The following is a 17,693-nucleotide window of genomic DNA, read 5'->3' as shown; positions in this document are numbered from 1 at the left end:
GGCTTTCGAGGCCTCTAAGAGAAGCAAATTTCATCCGATCCGGCTGAAATTTGGTATGTGATGTTAGTATATGGTCTCTAACAACCATGCAAAAATTGGTCAACATCGGTTCATAATTATATATAGCCCCCATATAAACCGATCACCAGATTTGACCTCCGGAACCTCTTGGAAGACCAAAATTCATCTGATTCAGTTGAAATTTGGTACGTGGTGTTAATATATGACCTCAAACTCCCATGCAAAAATTGGTCGATATCGGTCCATAATTATATATAGGCCCCATATAAACCGATCCCCAGATTTGACCTCCAGAGCCCCTTGGAAGAGCAAAATTCTTCCCATTCGGTTGAAATTTTGTACGTGATGTTAGTATATGGTATCCAACAACCATGCAGGAATAAGAAGTTTTAACATACCACAACCCAAGTAATTCGATTGTGGATGACAGTCTTTCGTAGAAGTTTCTACGCAATCCATGGTGGTGGGTACATAAGATTCGGCCTGGCCGAACTTGCGGCCGTATATACTTGTTTCTTCTTCATATGGGGCCGTTTTGCCGCGATTTCGACCTTCAAACGCTCCAATAACTCCATATAATAGTCACTGTTGATGGTTTTTCCCTTCTCAAGATAATCGATAAAAATTATTCCATGCGCATCCCAAAAAACAGAGGCCATTACTTTGCCAGCGGACTTTTGAGTCTTTCCACGCTTCGGAGACGGTTCACCGGTCGCTGTCCACTCAGCCGACTGTCGATTGGACTCAGGAGTGTAGTGATGGAGCCATGTTTCATCCATTGTAACATATCGGCGGAAAAACTGGGGTGTATTACGAGTTAACAGCTGCAAACACCGCTCAGAATCATCAACACGTTGTCGTTTTTGGTCAAATGTGAGCTCGCGCGGCACCCATTTTGCACAGAGCTTCCGCATATCCAAATATTGATGAATGATATGACCAACACGTTCCTTTGATATCTTTAAGGCCTCTGCTATCTCGATCAACTTCATTTTATGGTCATTCAAAATCATTTTGTGGATTTTTTTGATGTTTTCGTCGCTAACCACCTCTTTCGGGCGTCCACTGCGTTCACCGTCCTCCGTGCTCATTTCACCATGCTTGAACTTTGCATACCAATCAGGTTTTGTTGATTTCCCTGGGGCAGAGTCCAGAAACTCATTATCAAGCCAAGTTTTTGCTTCCACCGCATTTTTTCAGAAAAACAGTATTTAATCAAAACACGAAATTCCTTTTTTTCCATTTTTTTCACAATAACAAAAGTTGCTTTACAAAAGACGCTCTATCTACCAAACTAAGTGACTTACAGACGTCAAATTTTGACACGAATCATTTGAAGTTTGGTACTATATAAAAATAATAAATGCATATTACTATCGACGCCATCTATGTGTCAGACCGGGGACTTATCAGCCAACCTGTTATATGGTCTCTAACAACCATGCAAAAATATTTCATATCGGTCTATAATTATATATAGCCCCAATGTAAAGTGATCGCCAGATTTGACCTCCGGAGCCTCATCTGATTCGGTAGAAATTTGGAACATTTTGCTGGTATATGGCCGCTAACAACTATGCCAAACTTGGTCAATATCGTTCTCTAGTTATAAAGCCCTCAAATAAACCGATCCTCAATCACACAAAAATTGGTCCATATCGGTTCATAATAGTATTTAGTCCTCATATAAAGCGACCCCCCATATTTCAATTCTGGCTCTCTAATTTCCGCGGAAAAGGCTTATCGGTTCGTAATTATTGGTAGACTTCCCTATATATACCGGTCAAGAACAGAATTATATACATATTTAATCTGCTTTTTTGTCTAATATAGACCACGTATGGACTGACTTAACATTTAGAAGATGATGTCAAGAAGAATTAAGATACCTTATCATTGGCAAGTATCCTTTTCCTCCACGTGATCCGGTTGATTTTAATGGAGTTTCGTTTTGCTGCACCAGGAGCGCAGAAACAATATAAACTAAATTATTTGATATATTTTAAAAAGAGGGTAATTTCAACGTTATGTTTGTTGGTTTCGGACATGTAAACTTATTTTTGGAAACCTTTTGCTTTATGGGCAACCCATTGCGCGTTAGGGACCTTTGGGTATATCCGACTGAATTTTATTTTTCGCTAAACCCGAAACATCAGCAATTTACATATTATCGTTCGCCCAATTACTGTGGAACGCCTTACGGTTGGTGGAAGACCGTATTTGACCATATTTGCCGAAGTGTGCTGTAAATTGTTTTCTTTATAAAAGTTTATTAAACTTTCAGTTTTTTATGAATTCAAGAGGAATTAATTTTAGTGCTAAGTGATAAATAGAAGTTTGTTAATGTGCAGATATCGTGTTCTTAAAATCGAACAGCCTTTTTGTTGAAAATAAGTATATGAATGTAATAGTGCGCGTTAATTAAACCAATTCGTAATTATGAAGATTTATCAGTCATTAATATCAAGTGATTTACAACAAAAAGAATATTTAAAAATATTTTAAAACATTTAAAACTAAAAGATACATATGTGTGAATGCAAATATATATAAATTTATAAATTTCGACTAAACATACATATGTTGTGATATTTTATTCAAAGCGACAGAGAGAGTATAGAGAAAGAAATAGAGATGGAAACCGGGAGAGTTGGCAAAAGATATCAACATAACACGTCGAAAGAATCAAAAGAGAACAATTTCTGTGAAACCGCTTGTATGTTGTTTCGGAAAACTGTTTTATGATAAGGCCAAAAATTTGATATGTTTATGTCTAAATATTATTTAATTTGAATAAAGAGAATGGACATTCGGAACCAAGAGAATAGACATTTGAAAAACAAACAGCATATGTTTTCGCCTTGAGAGCAGCATTTTATGTATGTGTGGACATGTGTTTTGTTTATCATTTTGGCATTATGGGCACAATTTTTTTCTTGGTTCGTTACAAGAAATCGGGGGTCTTCATAAAAATAACGAAAGGGCACTATACTCTTTTTAGAGTTGGGACAGTAAAATGAAATAAAGGAGGAAATAGTAAAAAATTACACAATAAAATGTATAAAAACAAAGTTTAGTTCCTCTTTATTAATAAGTAGTCTACGAGGAGTTGACGGACACCTTCAAATATAAAAGCGGGCATTAAGTTCGAGTTTTGCAGCTAAAACAATTTAAAAAGTTTATTTTCTTTAAAATTAATTATTAAAGAAAAATAAAAGACATTTTAGAGCGATGGTGTTAAACAAAGATTATAGAAGAGGAAGATGGGAGATTGGCTACTGAGCACATCAAACCATTTACCACATTAGTTTAATACTCGAACCAAACGCGTATACGACAAGTATTGACATAGCATTAAAATGCAAATAAAAAGAAATTAAGAGCACGAAATAAATTTCCATAAAGGGGAAAATTTAATTTTTTTGTTGTTGCCTAAAATTTAACATTGTTTCATTAAGAAAATTACATTTTTCATTTAAAAAATAAAAACTAAAAACAACTAAAAGATTACAAACATGTATTAAACTAATCTGGTAAATGCAACATTTGGTATGACGCAAGCCAATCTCCCATCTTCCTCAAATTGCTATAAAAAAATAATATTTTATCCAAAAATCAGTCAATTTCGTTTATATCAAGCACTGTTACTGTTACTACTGTTTTTGGAACAATCTGGTTGGTTCAACAGAAGAAAATAATCGAGAAGGTTCAACGGTTAAAACTAGAAGTGCCCTAAGTGAGCCTGAATCTTAATCGGGCTGCCACTTTAACCTAACCTAACCTAAGCACTGTTACTGACTATAATCTTTAATAACCCACATTTCGAAGTTTCATTATAAAAATTTAATATAGTATAAACATAAATGTGTAATTAAAAAAAAAAAACAAATGTTCGGTCGGAGCAGGGATTCAACCCACGACCCTTTGCATGCAAGGCAGACATGCTAACCACTGCTCCACGTGGCAAACAAATGTATGTTTCTGTTAAATAATGTTATGTTTGCATGGGCTCGTGTGCGCTGCAAACTATGCTATATAAATGTAACTTATAACGATAAATATCTGCTGGTGACCATAGCAGCTACGTAACCCAGTGGATAGTGTGTTGGCTTACAAACTGTATGGTCCTCGGTTCGATTCTCCGTGCAGGCGAAAGGTAAAATTTTAAAAATGTATAAAAGTGAATAATTTCTTCAACATTATTTGTATTACAGAAAAAGGTGCCAAGAACAAAAATATTTCGTGGAAGTGAAAATAACGAGGATGTTAGGGAATGAGCACAATCGTCTTTGGGACAACTTCTTCCAAGCATATAATATTTTTGGGCTCAAAATGCTTCCAAACATATAATATGTTCACATAAAACAAACATATTAATGTTTCGACAGTATCCAATAATATATGTGCTTCCTGCAAAATATGTTTGGAACATATGTTAGAGAAGCGATTTTTTTTTTGAGGGTGTAGAAAGTCAGAATTTAAATAATGGAGTCGCTTATATGGGGGCTATACATAATTATGAACTAGATATGGACCAATTTTTGTGTGATTGGGGATCGATTTATCTGAGGGCTATATCTAACTATAGACCGATATGGACCTAGTTAGGCATGATTGTTAACGACCATATACTAGCACAATATACCAAATTGCAACTGACTCGGATGAAATTTGCTCCTCAAAGAGGCTTCAAAACCAAATCTCGGGATCGGTTTATATGGGGCTATATATGATTATGGACTGATATGGATCACTTTTGGCATGGTTGTTACATATCATATACTACCACCACATACCAAATTTCAACCAGATCGGATGAATTTTCCTTCTCCAAACGGCACCGGAGGTCAAATCTGGGGATCGTATTATATGGAGGCTATATATAATTATGGACCGATGTGGACCAATTTTTGCATGGTTGTTATAGAAAATATGTTAGAAAAATATGTTTTTCATATGTTCCGATATAAACAAAATGTGTTTCGGGCACAATTTTAAAACACAATATATTTAAGTGCAAACATGTAATGTTCCTAAACTAACACTGAATGTTTGGGACATCTATGTTAATATGTTAGAATATACTATGTTTGTGGCATTAATGTTTAATAAGAATCATATGTGTGAATGCAAACATATATAAATTTACAAATTTCGACTAAACATACATATGTTGTGATATTTTATTCAAAGCGACAGAGAGAGTATAGAGAAAGAAATAGAGATGGAAACCGGGAGAGTTGACGAAAGATATCAACATAACAGCGAAAGAATCAAACGAGAACAATTTCTGTGAAACCGCTTGTATGTTGTTTCGGAAAATTGTTTTATGATAAGGCCAAACATTTGATATGCTTAAGTCTAAATATTATTTAATTTGAATAAAGAGAATAGATATTCGGAACCAAGAGAATAGACATTTGAAAAACAAACAGCATATGTTTTCGCCTTGAGAGCACCATTTTATGTATGTGTGGACATGTGTTTTGTTTATCATTTTGGCTTTATGGGCACAATTTTCTGAGCACAATTTTCTTGGATCATTAAAAGCAAAAACAATAGAAAAGGAAGATTGGAAAATGGGCGACGTCATACCAAAAGTTGCATTTACGGTGTTCGATACATACACGTTCGTTCATTTTTAATTTGCAATATTTTTTGTTAAAAACTCACAAATGATGTTAAATTTTGTGTAAATAATAATGAGAAACTTTTGACCGATTGTTCTACGTCATTCCCTGATATAAATTTCTTTTTATTCTTAGTTTAATTTGTGGAACAAAAAATCATAAACGACACGTTTGCATCGAACACCGTCAATGGTTTGATAGCCTCTGCTGCCATTTTCCCATCTTCATCTTCCATTGTTTTTTATTAAAAGAAATCAGGGGTCTTCATAAAAATAACGAAAGAGCACTATACTCTTTTTAGAGTTGGGACAGTAAAATGAAATAAGGAGGAAATAGTGAAAAATTACACAGTAAAATGTATAAAAACAAAGTTTAGTTCCTCTTTATTAATAAGTAGTCCACGAGGAGTTGACGGACACCTTCAAATATAAAAGCGGGCATTAAATTCGAGTTTTGCAGCTAAAACAATTTAGAAAGTTTATTTTCTTTAGAATGAATTATTAAAGAAAAATAAAAGGCATTTTAGAGCGACGGTGTTAAATGCTAGTAAAAAAACTGTTCCCGCCTAACTAAATTTATGTTTATATTATAAAATTATTTATGTATGTTTATACTCCACTCCACGTTCTTCTTTTGTTAGAGTTTTTGAATTCCTTCCAAATTTTAAAGTTTTGTACCAAAAACAGGTTTTTGTTACAAAATTGTTATTTTTGCAATAAAAAAATAATATTTTATCCAAAAATCAGTCAATTTCATTTATATCAAGCACTGTTACTGACTATAAATCTTTAATAACCCACATTTCGAAGTTTCATTATAAAGATTTAATATAGTATAAATATAAATGTGTAAATTAAAAATAAAAAAAGTGTTCGTTCGGAGCAGGGATTGAACCCACGACCCTTTGCATGCAAGGCAGACATGCTAACCACTGCTCCACGTGGCAAACAAATGTATGTTTCTGTTAAATAATGTTATGTTTGCATGGGCTCGTGAGCGCTGCAAACTATGCTATATAAATGTAACTTATAACGATAATTATCTGCTGGTGACCATAACAGCTACGTAGCCCAGTGGATAGTGTGTTGGCTTACAAACTGTATGGTGCTCGGTTCGATTCTCCGTGCAGGCGAAAGGTAAAATTTAAAAAATGTATAAAAGTGTAATTTCTTCAACATTATTTGTATTACAGAAAAAGGTGCCAAGAACTAAAATATTTCGTGGATGTGAAAATTACGAGTATGTTAGGCAATGAGCAGAATCGTCTTTGGGAAAAATTCTTCCAAGCATATAATATTTTTGGACTCAAAATGCTTCCAAACATATAATATGTTCACATAAAACAAACATATTTATGTTTCGGCAGTATCCAATAATATATGTGCTTCCTGCAAAATATGTTTGGAACATATGTTAAAGAAGCGATTTTTTTTTGAGGGTGTACTAACACCATGTACAAAATTTCAGCCAGATCGGATGAAATTTGCTTCTCTTAGAGGATCCGCAAGCCAAATTTGGGGGTTCGTTTATATGGGGGCTATACGTAAAAGTGGACCGATATACCATCCGACCTACATCAATAACAACTACTTGTGCCAAGTTTCATATAGCTTGTTTCGTTCGGAAGTTAGCGTGATTTCAACAGACGGACGGACATGCTCAGATCGACTCAGAATTTCACCACGACTCAGAATATATATACTTTATGGGGTCTTAGAGTAAAATTTCGATGTGTTACAAACGGAATGACAAAGTTAATATATCCTATGGTGGAGGGTATAAAAACAGTATAATTTCATACACATTTTTAGTGAAGTAAGTGTTTTGTAAAAATAAAGTGCCTTTTTATTCAATAAAATATATACTATAGGTATAAACAATTTTCGTTTTCTTAATATAAACCTTGCCTACTCCGACCGGATTCAAATCTACGTCAATGTGTGGGCAGAATCTTAAAATAACCTTAAATGTAAACTAAATATTCTTATGTACTTACTTAGGTTGTATATTTCTTAACACAGGAAATGTCTCCGTTGCCGGTGCAAAAATCTCAGCTTTCACAGGTGCCACGAACAGTCAATATGTCAAGACGTTCAACAATCCAGGAAACCTCATTCTCAAATAAAATTGATACAGAAGCTGTAGTGAATAAAATACAAAACATGTTTCCCACCGCAAGCGAAAATCACATAAGGTTGCTTTTAAAAAAGTAAGTATACACATGTATGTTTTGTTGTAAACAATTTGTATTTGGGTTCATTTTTAGTACCATATTTTAAAACACATTTAATATAAAACGTTGGCTCAATTTAACCGGACAGTCCGAAATTCCACAATTTTCGTATAAATTTTTGCAACAGATTTTAAATTTGTTTTTATTTATTTATTTATAGTTGATACTAAATTTATAGTAAATATAATATTAGTATAAAGATATAAAAAAGCATTGGCAACTGAGGCCATCAGCTAAAAATTTGTTTTTATATTTTATTCATTTACATTAACTTGACAATAAAAATTAAAAAAAATTAAAATTCGTAACTAAAGCATATGCCACATTAAATTCAATTAAATGTGAATAAAAGTCGAATTAAAAATCGGACAGTTCCATATTCATCACAAAATTCTTATTTTTTTTTAATTTTAATATTTTGTTAGCATTCCTTTATTTTTGCGATGGGCCTTTAATCTATTTGGAATTGATTATATCAGGTTATTGCAGTAAGCGGGTTCCTTTTTTTCTTATTCCTCCTTTAAGCAAATTTTTAACTGCTATAGGTTGGCTATTTGCCTAGACTTCAATTTAATCTTCCAATAAGACCACAAATTCTCTATAATGTTTATGTCAGGGGATTGTGGTGTCGTGGGTAGTTTTATAATAACCACATACGTGTATTATACGGGATGTGTTTATACTGGTAAAATGTAAATCTGTTCGAAATGCCCAATTTTTCCACGCTAGGTGCCAAGTTGTCCTTCAAAATCGAAATATATTTATATTGATCCATTATACCATCTATAAAAACTACCCAGCAAAAAAATTGGAAGTTCTTCTAAAGGCACAACTTTAAAAGCACTTCCAAAAATGCCCTCCCAAATATGTTCTTTATTTTAACTACACACACGCACAGAAAAAACATGTTTGGACACGGTTGCCACAACCATTTAATGCTTATCTAGAGTATGTAATTGTCGCGAAAACCATATATTTTGTCTTTGTAAAAATAATTTTCGAGCGGAGAAAAATTTATGCATTAAGTATTTAAATGGTTCTCAAATGCGACAAACATGTTCTATTACTTAAATGATAGAATTGAAGACCATTGAATGGTCGCGAAAATCATGTACCTGACCATTCAATTTTTATACTCTGCGCCACACTGTAGAACAGGGTATTATAAGTTAGTGCATATGTTTGTAACACCCAGAAGGAGACGAGATAGACACATGGTGTCTTTGGCCATAATGCTCAGGGTGGGTCCCTGAGTCGATATAACCATGTCCGTCTGTCTGTGAACACATTTTTGTGATCAAAGTCTAGGTCGCAATTTAAGTCCAATCGCCTTCAAATTTGGCACATGTTCCTAATTTTGGTCAGAATAGAACCCTATTGATTTTGGAAGAAATCGGTTCAGATTTAGATATAGCTCTCATATATATCTTTCGCCCGATATGCACCAATATGGACCCAGCAGCCAGAGTTTAATACCGATTTGCTTGAAATTTTGTACAAACATAACATTTAGTCGTATAGACGAGTTTGCAAAATTTGATTGAAATCGGTTCAGATTTAGATATAGCTCCCATATATATCTTTCGCCCGATATGGACTTATATGGCCCCAGAAGCCAGATTTTTGGCCGAATTTGGTTGAAATTTTGTACTAGGAGTACAATTAGTAGTATAGTCAAGTGTGTAAAATTTAATTGAAATCGGTTCAGATTTAGATATAGCTCCCATATATATCCTTCGCCCGATATGGACTAATATGGTCCTAAAAGCCAGAATTTTGCCCCAATTTGGTTGAAATTTTGCACTAGAAGTACAATTAGTAGTGTAGTCATGTGTGCCAAATTTGGTTGAAATCGGTTCAGATTTAGATATAACTCCCATATATAGCTTTCGCCCGATTTACACTCATATGACCACAGAGGCCAATTTTTAACTCCGATTTAGTTGAAATTGTGCTCAGTGAGTATAATAAGCATTGTTGCTATGCGTGCCGAATTTGGTTGAAATCGGTTCAGATTTAGGTATAGCTCCCATATATATCTTTCGCCCGATATGGACTAATATGGTCCTAGAAGCTAGAGGTTTGGCCCAATTTGATTGAAATTTTGCATAGGAGTACAACTAGTAGTGTAGTCAAGTGTGCAAAATTTGATTGAAATCGGTTCAGATTTAGATATAACTCCCATATATAGCTTTCGCCCGATATGGACTTATATGGCCCCAGAAGCCAGATTTTTGGCCGAATTTGGTTGAAATTTTGCACTAGGAGTACAATTAGTAGTATAGTCAAGTGTGCAAAACTTGATTGAAATCGGTTCAGATTTAGATATAGCTCCCATATATATCTTTCGCTCGGTATGGACTAAGCCAAAGCCAGAGTTTTGGCCCAATTTGGTTGAAATTTTGCACAGGGAGTAGATTTAGCATTGTAGCTATGCGTGCCAAATTTGGTTAAAATCGATTCAGATTTAGATATAGCTCCCATATATATCTTTCGCCCGATATGCACTTATATGGACCCAGAAGCCAGAGTTTTATCCCGATTAGCTTGCAATTTTGCACAAGGAGTACTATTGGTAGTATAGTCATGTGTGCCAAATTTGAAATCAGTTCAGATTTAGATATAGCTTCCATACATATTTTTCGCCCGATATGGACTTATATGGTCCCAGAAGCCAGAGTTTTGGCCCAATTTGGTTGAAATTTTGCACTAGAAGTACAATTAGTAGTGTAGTCATGTGTGCCAAATTTGGTTGAAATCGGTTCAGATTTAGATATAGCTCCCATATATATCTTTCGCCCGATATGAACTAATATGGTCCTAGAAGCTAGAGGTTTGGCCCAATTTGATTGAAATTTTGCATAGGAGTACAACTAGTAGTGTAGTCAAGTGTGCAAAATTTGATTGAAATCGGTTCAGATTTAGATATAACTCCCATATATAGCTTTCGCCCGATTTACACTCATATGACCACAGAGGCCAATTTTTAACTCCGATTTAGTTGAAATTGTGCTCAGTGAGTATAATAAGCATTGTTGCTATGCGTGCCGAATTTGGTTGAAATCGGTTCAGATTTAGGTATAGCTCCCATATATATGTTTTTCTGATTTCGACAAAAATGGTCAAAATAGGACATTTCCCTTTTAAAATCGCCTCTGCTTAGTCGAAAAGTTGTAAAAATTACTCTAATTTTCCTCTACTTCCAATACATATATATGGAGCGATAAATCATAAATAAAAGGTTGTGAAGTTTCCTTAAAATTGCTTCATATTTAAATCTTTCCCATATTGTTTTACTATCATTGTGTTTCACCCTAGTGCATTAGTCGACTTAAATTTTGAATCTATAGAATTTGTAGAAGTCTATCAAATTCTGTCCAGATCGAGTGATATCTAAATGTATGTATTTGGGACAAACCTCTATATATTCAGCACCCAACACATTTGACGGATGTGATATGGTATCGAAAATTTAGATCTACAAAGTGGTGCAGGGTATAATATAGTCGTCCCCGCCCGACTTTAGACTTTCCTTACTTGTTTGTTCTGCATTTTGTTATATGGTATAATTTATTTTTATTTGCAGTTACATGATGTCTGCGTTTGTACATTTGGTGATCACGAAGTATATATGGAATGATTGCTTAATGTTGAAATTAAACCAAAATAGAGTGTGTAAAAATATGTGATGTTTGCTTGCACGTCATTATAAAAACAAATAAACAAGTATTTAATTTATAAATAATAATAATTTAAATAATCAGTACTATAGAAGAGTACACGCAGAGAAGAAACATGATTGTCGTAATCATATTCGAAGAGCAAAGTAATATGATAGGAGCCATTTTTGCGGCGACCATGTAACATTTTCACCAGCAACCATGTTGGCTTAGTGAACATAGTTCTAAGAAAAATAAAATTGTCCTCATTTAAAATGTTATTATATTGATAAAAAGAATTTTGTTGGAATCAAAAGACAATGGTCACTATCTAAAAAGTTATGGTATTCATCAAAAATGTTTTTCTTTCAGTTAAAAGAACAGGGTCACAACCTAAAATGTTTTGATCTTTATGAAGAAAACTTTTTCGCCGTCGAAAAAAGGACGCCACTTGAACACAAAATTAACTTTATTTATTTTTCTATAAACTAATTCCTTGTTTATCTGTATTTATAATGTCGTGCAAGCACACATCACATATTTTTTCACACTCTATTTTGGTGCAATTTCACATAAAACCACGTGTCAATAAATATAACAATAATATAATAATAAATATAATAACACAATAATTCCATATCCTCCGTCCATTCTAAGCAACAATCAACACAGGCTTATGCACAAAATGAAAATCGTGTGTACCTGCTCAATGTTTTTATAAAATTCTTTTCGCTGAAAAATTAAATGGCCACGAAAAAAATATACATGGTTTTTATGACCATGTAATGGTTCTAGACATATCTATCCGTAACCTAGACAAAACCTTATTCCCTGCAAAAAGTCAACAACATTGAATGGTCAGGCACATGATTTTCACAACCATGTAATGTTCTCAAATTCTATCATTTAAATGATAGAACATATTTGCGACATTTGAGAACTATTCAAATGCTTATTCAATGCATACATTTTTCTCGGCTAGAAAACTATTTTCACAAAGATAAAATACATGGTTTTCGCGACATTACATGCTCTATATAAGCATTAAATGGATGCTGCAATAATGTCCAAACATGTTTTTTCTGTGCGTGTAACCTTATGTAGTACCCGAACTTACTATAATTTAGTACAAGGTGTTCAACTGTGTTTAACAAATACGTAGTTTTAGTTGATATTACATGGAATTTATGTTCTAGATGTAATTTGAATCATACAATGAATTTATAAATGTACTTAAAATTACTATGAATTTCTATTATTAACCAGAATTGAATTCGTTACCCACTCTATGTTGAAAAGCTTTCGCTCAAACGGATAAAATGCTTACATGTTTCAGTTTATCTTTATTGTTGCAATTATTTTGTTGCTGAATATCCATTACAATTGCTTTCCGATTCTTTTGTCATGTAATCTTCACTTACTTAAACATTGTAGATCGAAGTGGTAAGAAGCAGAAAAAGAGAAGGAAAATAAATGTGAACTCAATTTTAAAACCAAAACCTTTGTTTCCTTTTTTTCTTTTCATATTTGGGAAATTTGCTTTTACAAACTGTGAGTCAACAATAATACAAACCACATTACAGAAACCTCTCACGGATTTGTACACAAGGTAACCTTCTGTGGTATCAACCAAATCTGGGAAATATTATCGAAATCGGCTCAGATTTAGATACACCTCCGTAAAATAAATATATGTGCAAAAATTGTTTCATATCTCTTTTGGATGAAAATAACGGTACTTAAAATTTTTCTTTTTAACTATGTTTATCACCCTATATGCTATGATTATCATTAGCGATTTTGTCGCTAGACACCTATTCGATGTACCGTTATATGAAATTTCTAATGAAAGTTAGAAGTTCAATAGAAAATAGTTATATGTGCATATACAGTTTCATTGTGAATAATAAATATAGATTGTGGGTGAGGTACATTTATGTTCTTTTTATGTATTCAGAAGAAATTTAGTACAAATTTTTAATCTTTAGTGAAAAATGCCTCGAGGAAGTGAACTTTCAGAGGAAGAACGCGGAAAAATTATCGGAATGGACCTAGCTGGCAAAAAAATTGGAGAAATTGCAACGGCGGCAAATCGACACCGCAATACTATTAGCAATTTTTTTAAAAAAAATCCCACAAACTATGGTTGTGCTAAACGCAGTGGGCGCATTCCAACTGTTGACCAAAGGACAAAGCGACATATTCGCCAACTTGCTGCCCATGAAAATATGAGCTGCAGCGAAATAAAAGGAGAAGTGGGTCTGAATGTGACTAGACAACGAGATGGGCAAATTATCAAGCACGATATAAAATACGAAAATAAAATTCCTAAATCGCGGTTAACACAACACCATAAAAATGCTCGTATTTCTTTTGCTGAAAATACAAGTTTTGGGACGAAGAGTTCGAAACGGTTATATTTAGCGACGAAAAGAAATTCAATTTGGATAGTCCTGATGGTCATCACAAATATTGGCGAGATTCTCGGTACCCTCGTCAAATTTGCAATAAAAGCACCAACGGGGGTGGATCTCTTATGGTATGGACAGCTTTTGGAGCACGAGGACATCTAAAATATGTTTTGTCCCCACTAAAATGAACGCAGAGATATGTGTCGATTTATTGGAGAATAATTTAATAGATTTTGCAGATGAGTCATATGGTGAAGTTTGGACTTTCCAACAAGATAATGCTCCCATCCATTTTGGACGTCTCACATTGGGGTTTTGGATACCAAAAATGGGACTTAATTGAAAAATGAAATTTGGAAGAATCGACAAAATTTTTATAGTCGGTAAATATACACAAAATTCCACATCACTAGCGCAAAAATTGTGTCTTTGACAAGTACCGTTGTGTCACTATATATGTTTGAAGTTGGAGTTATTTTACGTTTTCCTTGCGTGCGATATAAATGTAAATTATTGGTGTCTTAAAAATTAGTTTTGAGTGTTTTCTAATGCGATAATTTAAAAAATAATAATGGAACCTTCATCCTCAGGTTAATAAGATTATTTTTGTGTATTTTGTTTTTATGTGTGACTTGTGTATATACGAGCGAAACTAAATTGCAAAGTTTCGCTCGTAAGTCTTTAAATTAGAAGATTTCGAGAAATATGTCGACAAATAGTTGTGAATAAAGCTAAACAATAAACTCTTTTGAAAGCATAGATGAAAACGTTGTCTGCACTTTTTTGCACATTTTGAAATTAAATGGAAATACATTTTTCAACCCACATATAAATAATCAACTTTTTGCTTTTGTTTTTAACTACTGTTTCAGTTGTATCCTTATATGGTTTCACTTCATTCCAAGATTCAGTTGTGGATTATAAATTTTGTAATTTCTTAAGTGGCGAATGATTCGCCATTCATTTTCAATATTTTTGGGAAATCAAAGATTAGGTTTCTATCATGGTAAAAAAAAATATATTTTTCGCGTCGAAAGTTTAAAAGACTGTTAATGACTTTGGATCCAGTTATATCAGAAATGAGAAAATTAAAAGAGAAGAAATCCCAAAATTTGGAAGCAATTCAAATGTTGATATGAGTCAAATCTTGATGGTGATCAAAATGTCAGTGTTGATGATAATGATACATATAGTAATTTTACTGATGATGATGATGGTGATGATGGTGATGATGATGATAATAATTGTTAAGAATCAGATCAAAAAGCCGATATTCATTCTCTTTTTTTTGTTGCAAATTAACTAATGGAAAACAAATAAAATGTGGATTAAAAAATATTTAAAATTTGATTTGTTTTATGTCTTTTAGTGAATTTGACCGAAAAAAGTTAAAGCTATAAACAGGTTTGTGCATTTGTATGTAACGCCAAGAAGGAGTAATCATAGACCAACCTTTTAGTATACGGATGGGCTTAGAATTAAATTCTGAGTAGATTTAGCGATGTCCGTCTGTCTGTCTGTTGATGTATTTTTGTGTGCAAAGTACAGCTCGCAGTTTTAGTCCGATTGTCCTAAAATTTGGTATAGGGTCCTGTTTCGGCTCAAAGACGATCCCTATTGATTTTGGAAAAAATCGGTTCATATTTAGATATAGCTGCCATATATATTTTTCACCGATTTGGTCATAATTGGCGTGTATATCAACCGATCTTCCAAATCGGTTCAGATTTAGATATAGCTCCCATATATAGCTTTCGCCCGATTTACACTCATTTGCCCACAGAGGCCAATTTTTTGCTCCGATTTAGTTGAAATTTTGCATGGGGAGTAGAATTAGCATTGTAACTATGCGTGCCAAATTTGGTTGAAATCGGTTCAGATTTGGATATATCTCCCATACATAGCTTTCGCCCGATTTACACTCATATGACCACAGAGGCCAATTTTTAACTCCGATTTAGTTGAAATTTTGCACAGGGAGTAGAATTAGCATTGTAGCTATGCGTGCCAGATTTGGTTGACATCGGTTCAGATTTAGATATAGCTCCCATATATATGTTTTTCTGATTTCGATAAAAATGGTCAAAATACCAAGATTTTCCTTGTTAAATCGTCACTGCTTAGTCGAAAAGTTTTAAAAATGACTCTAAGTTTCCTAAACTTCTAATACATATATATCGAGCGATAAATCATAAATAAACTTTTGCGAAGTTTCCTTAAAATTGCTTCAGATTTAAATGTTTCCCATATTTATACCCTTCACCACTACTGTGGTACAGGGTATAATAAGTTTGTGCATTTGTATGTAACGCCAAGAAGGAGTAATCATAGACCAACCTTTTAGTATACGGATCGGCTTAGAATTAAATTCTGAGTCGATTTAGCGATGTCCGTCTGTCTGTCTGTCTGTCTGTTGATGTATTTTTGTGTGCAATGTACAGCTCGCAGTTTTAGTCCGATTGTCCTAAAATTTGGTATAGGGTCCTGTTTCGGCTCAAAGACGATCCCTATTGATTTTGGAAACAATCGGTTCACATTTAGATATAGCTGCCACACTGAAAAAACAGTGAACCCACCAAGAAGAAAACTTTCGGTTAATTTTAGAAAATTTTGAATATTTTTAGAAAATTTTAACTAAACAGTATAACAAACGCTGGCATCGCGCCGATGTCATAAAAATAAGTAAATATTTTTCGACAAATTCAAGAAAATTTATTAGACATAATTAAGTTTTTTCACTTGTTAAAGAAAATTTTGTATTTTGAAGGAAAAAATTGGACTTCAAAATTGCAAGAATGTCTTTAGTGACATACGAAGTTCATGATGAACGCATTTTTAGTAAAATTTACAAATTTAAAAAAAATATTGAACTATTTTGTGGAAGACACGAATTTAGTTAATCTTTGTCCTTCATTTGTGTATATTTTTTTCCTGTGTTTTAGTTAATTTAACTAACGTACACAAAAAATTATTAGAGTTGAGGAAACTTTCTCCAAACATAATAATTCCATGAACTAAAACAAAGTTAAATTGGCTTTAGTGAAATAGAGAGTTCACTTTTTTTTGAGTGCATATATATTTTTCACCGATTTGGTCATAATTGGCGTGTATATCAACCGATCTTCCTCAAATTCCGTACATCCGAATATTTTATGAGTCTCGAAAAACTTGCAAAATATCAGCCAAATCGGTTCAGATTTAGATATAGCTCCCATATATAGCTTTCGCCCGATTTACACTCATTTGCCCACAGAGGCCAATTTTTTGCTCCGATTTAGTTGAAATTTTGCATGGGGAGTAGAATTAGCATTGTAACTATGCGTGCCAAATTTGGTTAAAATCGGTTCAGATTTGGATATATCTCCCATACATAGCTTTCGCCCGATTTACACTCATATGACCACAGAGGCCAATTTTTAACTCCGATTTAGTTGAAATTTTGCACAGGGAGTAGAATTAGCATTGTAGCTATGGGTGCCAGATTTGGTTGATATCGGTTCAGATTTAGATATAGCTCCCATATATATGTTTTTCTGATTTCGATAAAAATGGTCAAAATACCAAGATTTTCCTTGTTAAATCGTCACTGCTTAGTCGAAAAGTTGTAAAAATGACTCTAATTTTCCTAAACTTCTAATACATATATATCGAGCGATAAATCATAAATAAACTTTTGCGAAGTTTCCTTAAAATTGCTTCAGATTTAAATGTTTCCCATATTTATACCCTTCACCACTAC

The 17,693-nt window shown here is 33.5% G+C and overlaps 1 protein-coding gene across 3 annotated transcripts in view; it reads left to right on the top strand.

Moving 5' to 3' along the window:
- LOC142225536 (uncharacterized) overlaps positions 1 to 17,693 on the top strand; it is a 455,965-nt gene that overhangs the window by 207,354 nt on the left and 230,918 nt on the right. For all 3 annotated transcript variants that reach the window (XM_075295326.1, XM_075295327.1, XM_075295325.1), the window contains one exon: positions 7,673 to 7,860. In XM_075295326.1, the coding sequence (XP_075151441.1) occupies positions 7,673 to 7,860 (188 nt within the window). The remainder of the gene's footprint in view (positions 1 to 7,672; positions 7,861 to 17,693) is intronic.

This window comes from Haematobia irritans, chromosome 2 (assembly GCF_050003625.1).
Source record: "Haematobia irritans isolate KBUSLIRL chromosome 2, ASM5000362v1, whole genome shotgun sequence".
Taxonomy (NCBI): domain Eukaryota; kingdom Metazoa; phylum Arthropoda; class Insecta; order Diptera; family Muscidae; genus Haematobia; species Haematobia irritans.
This window is presented reverse-complemented; position numbering and strand designations above follow the sequence as displayed.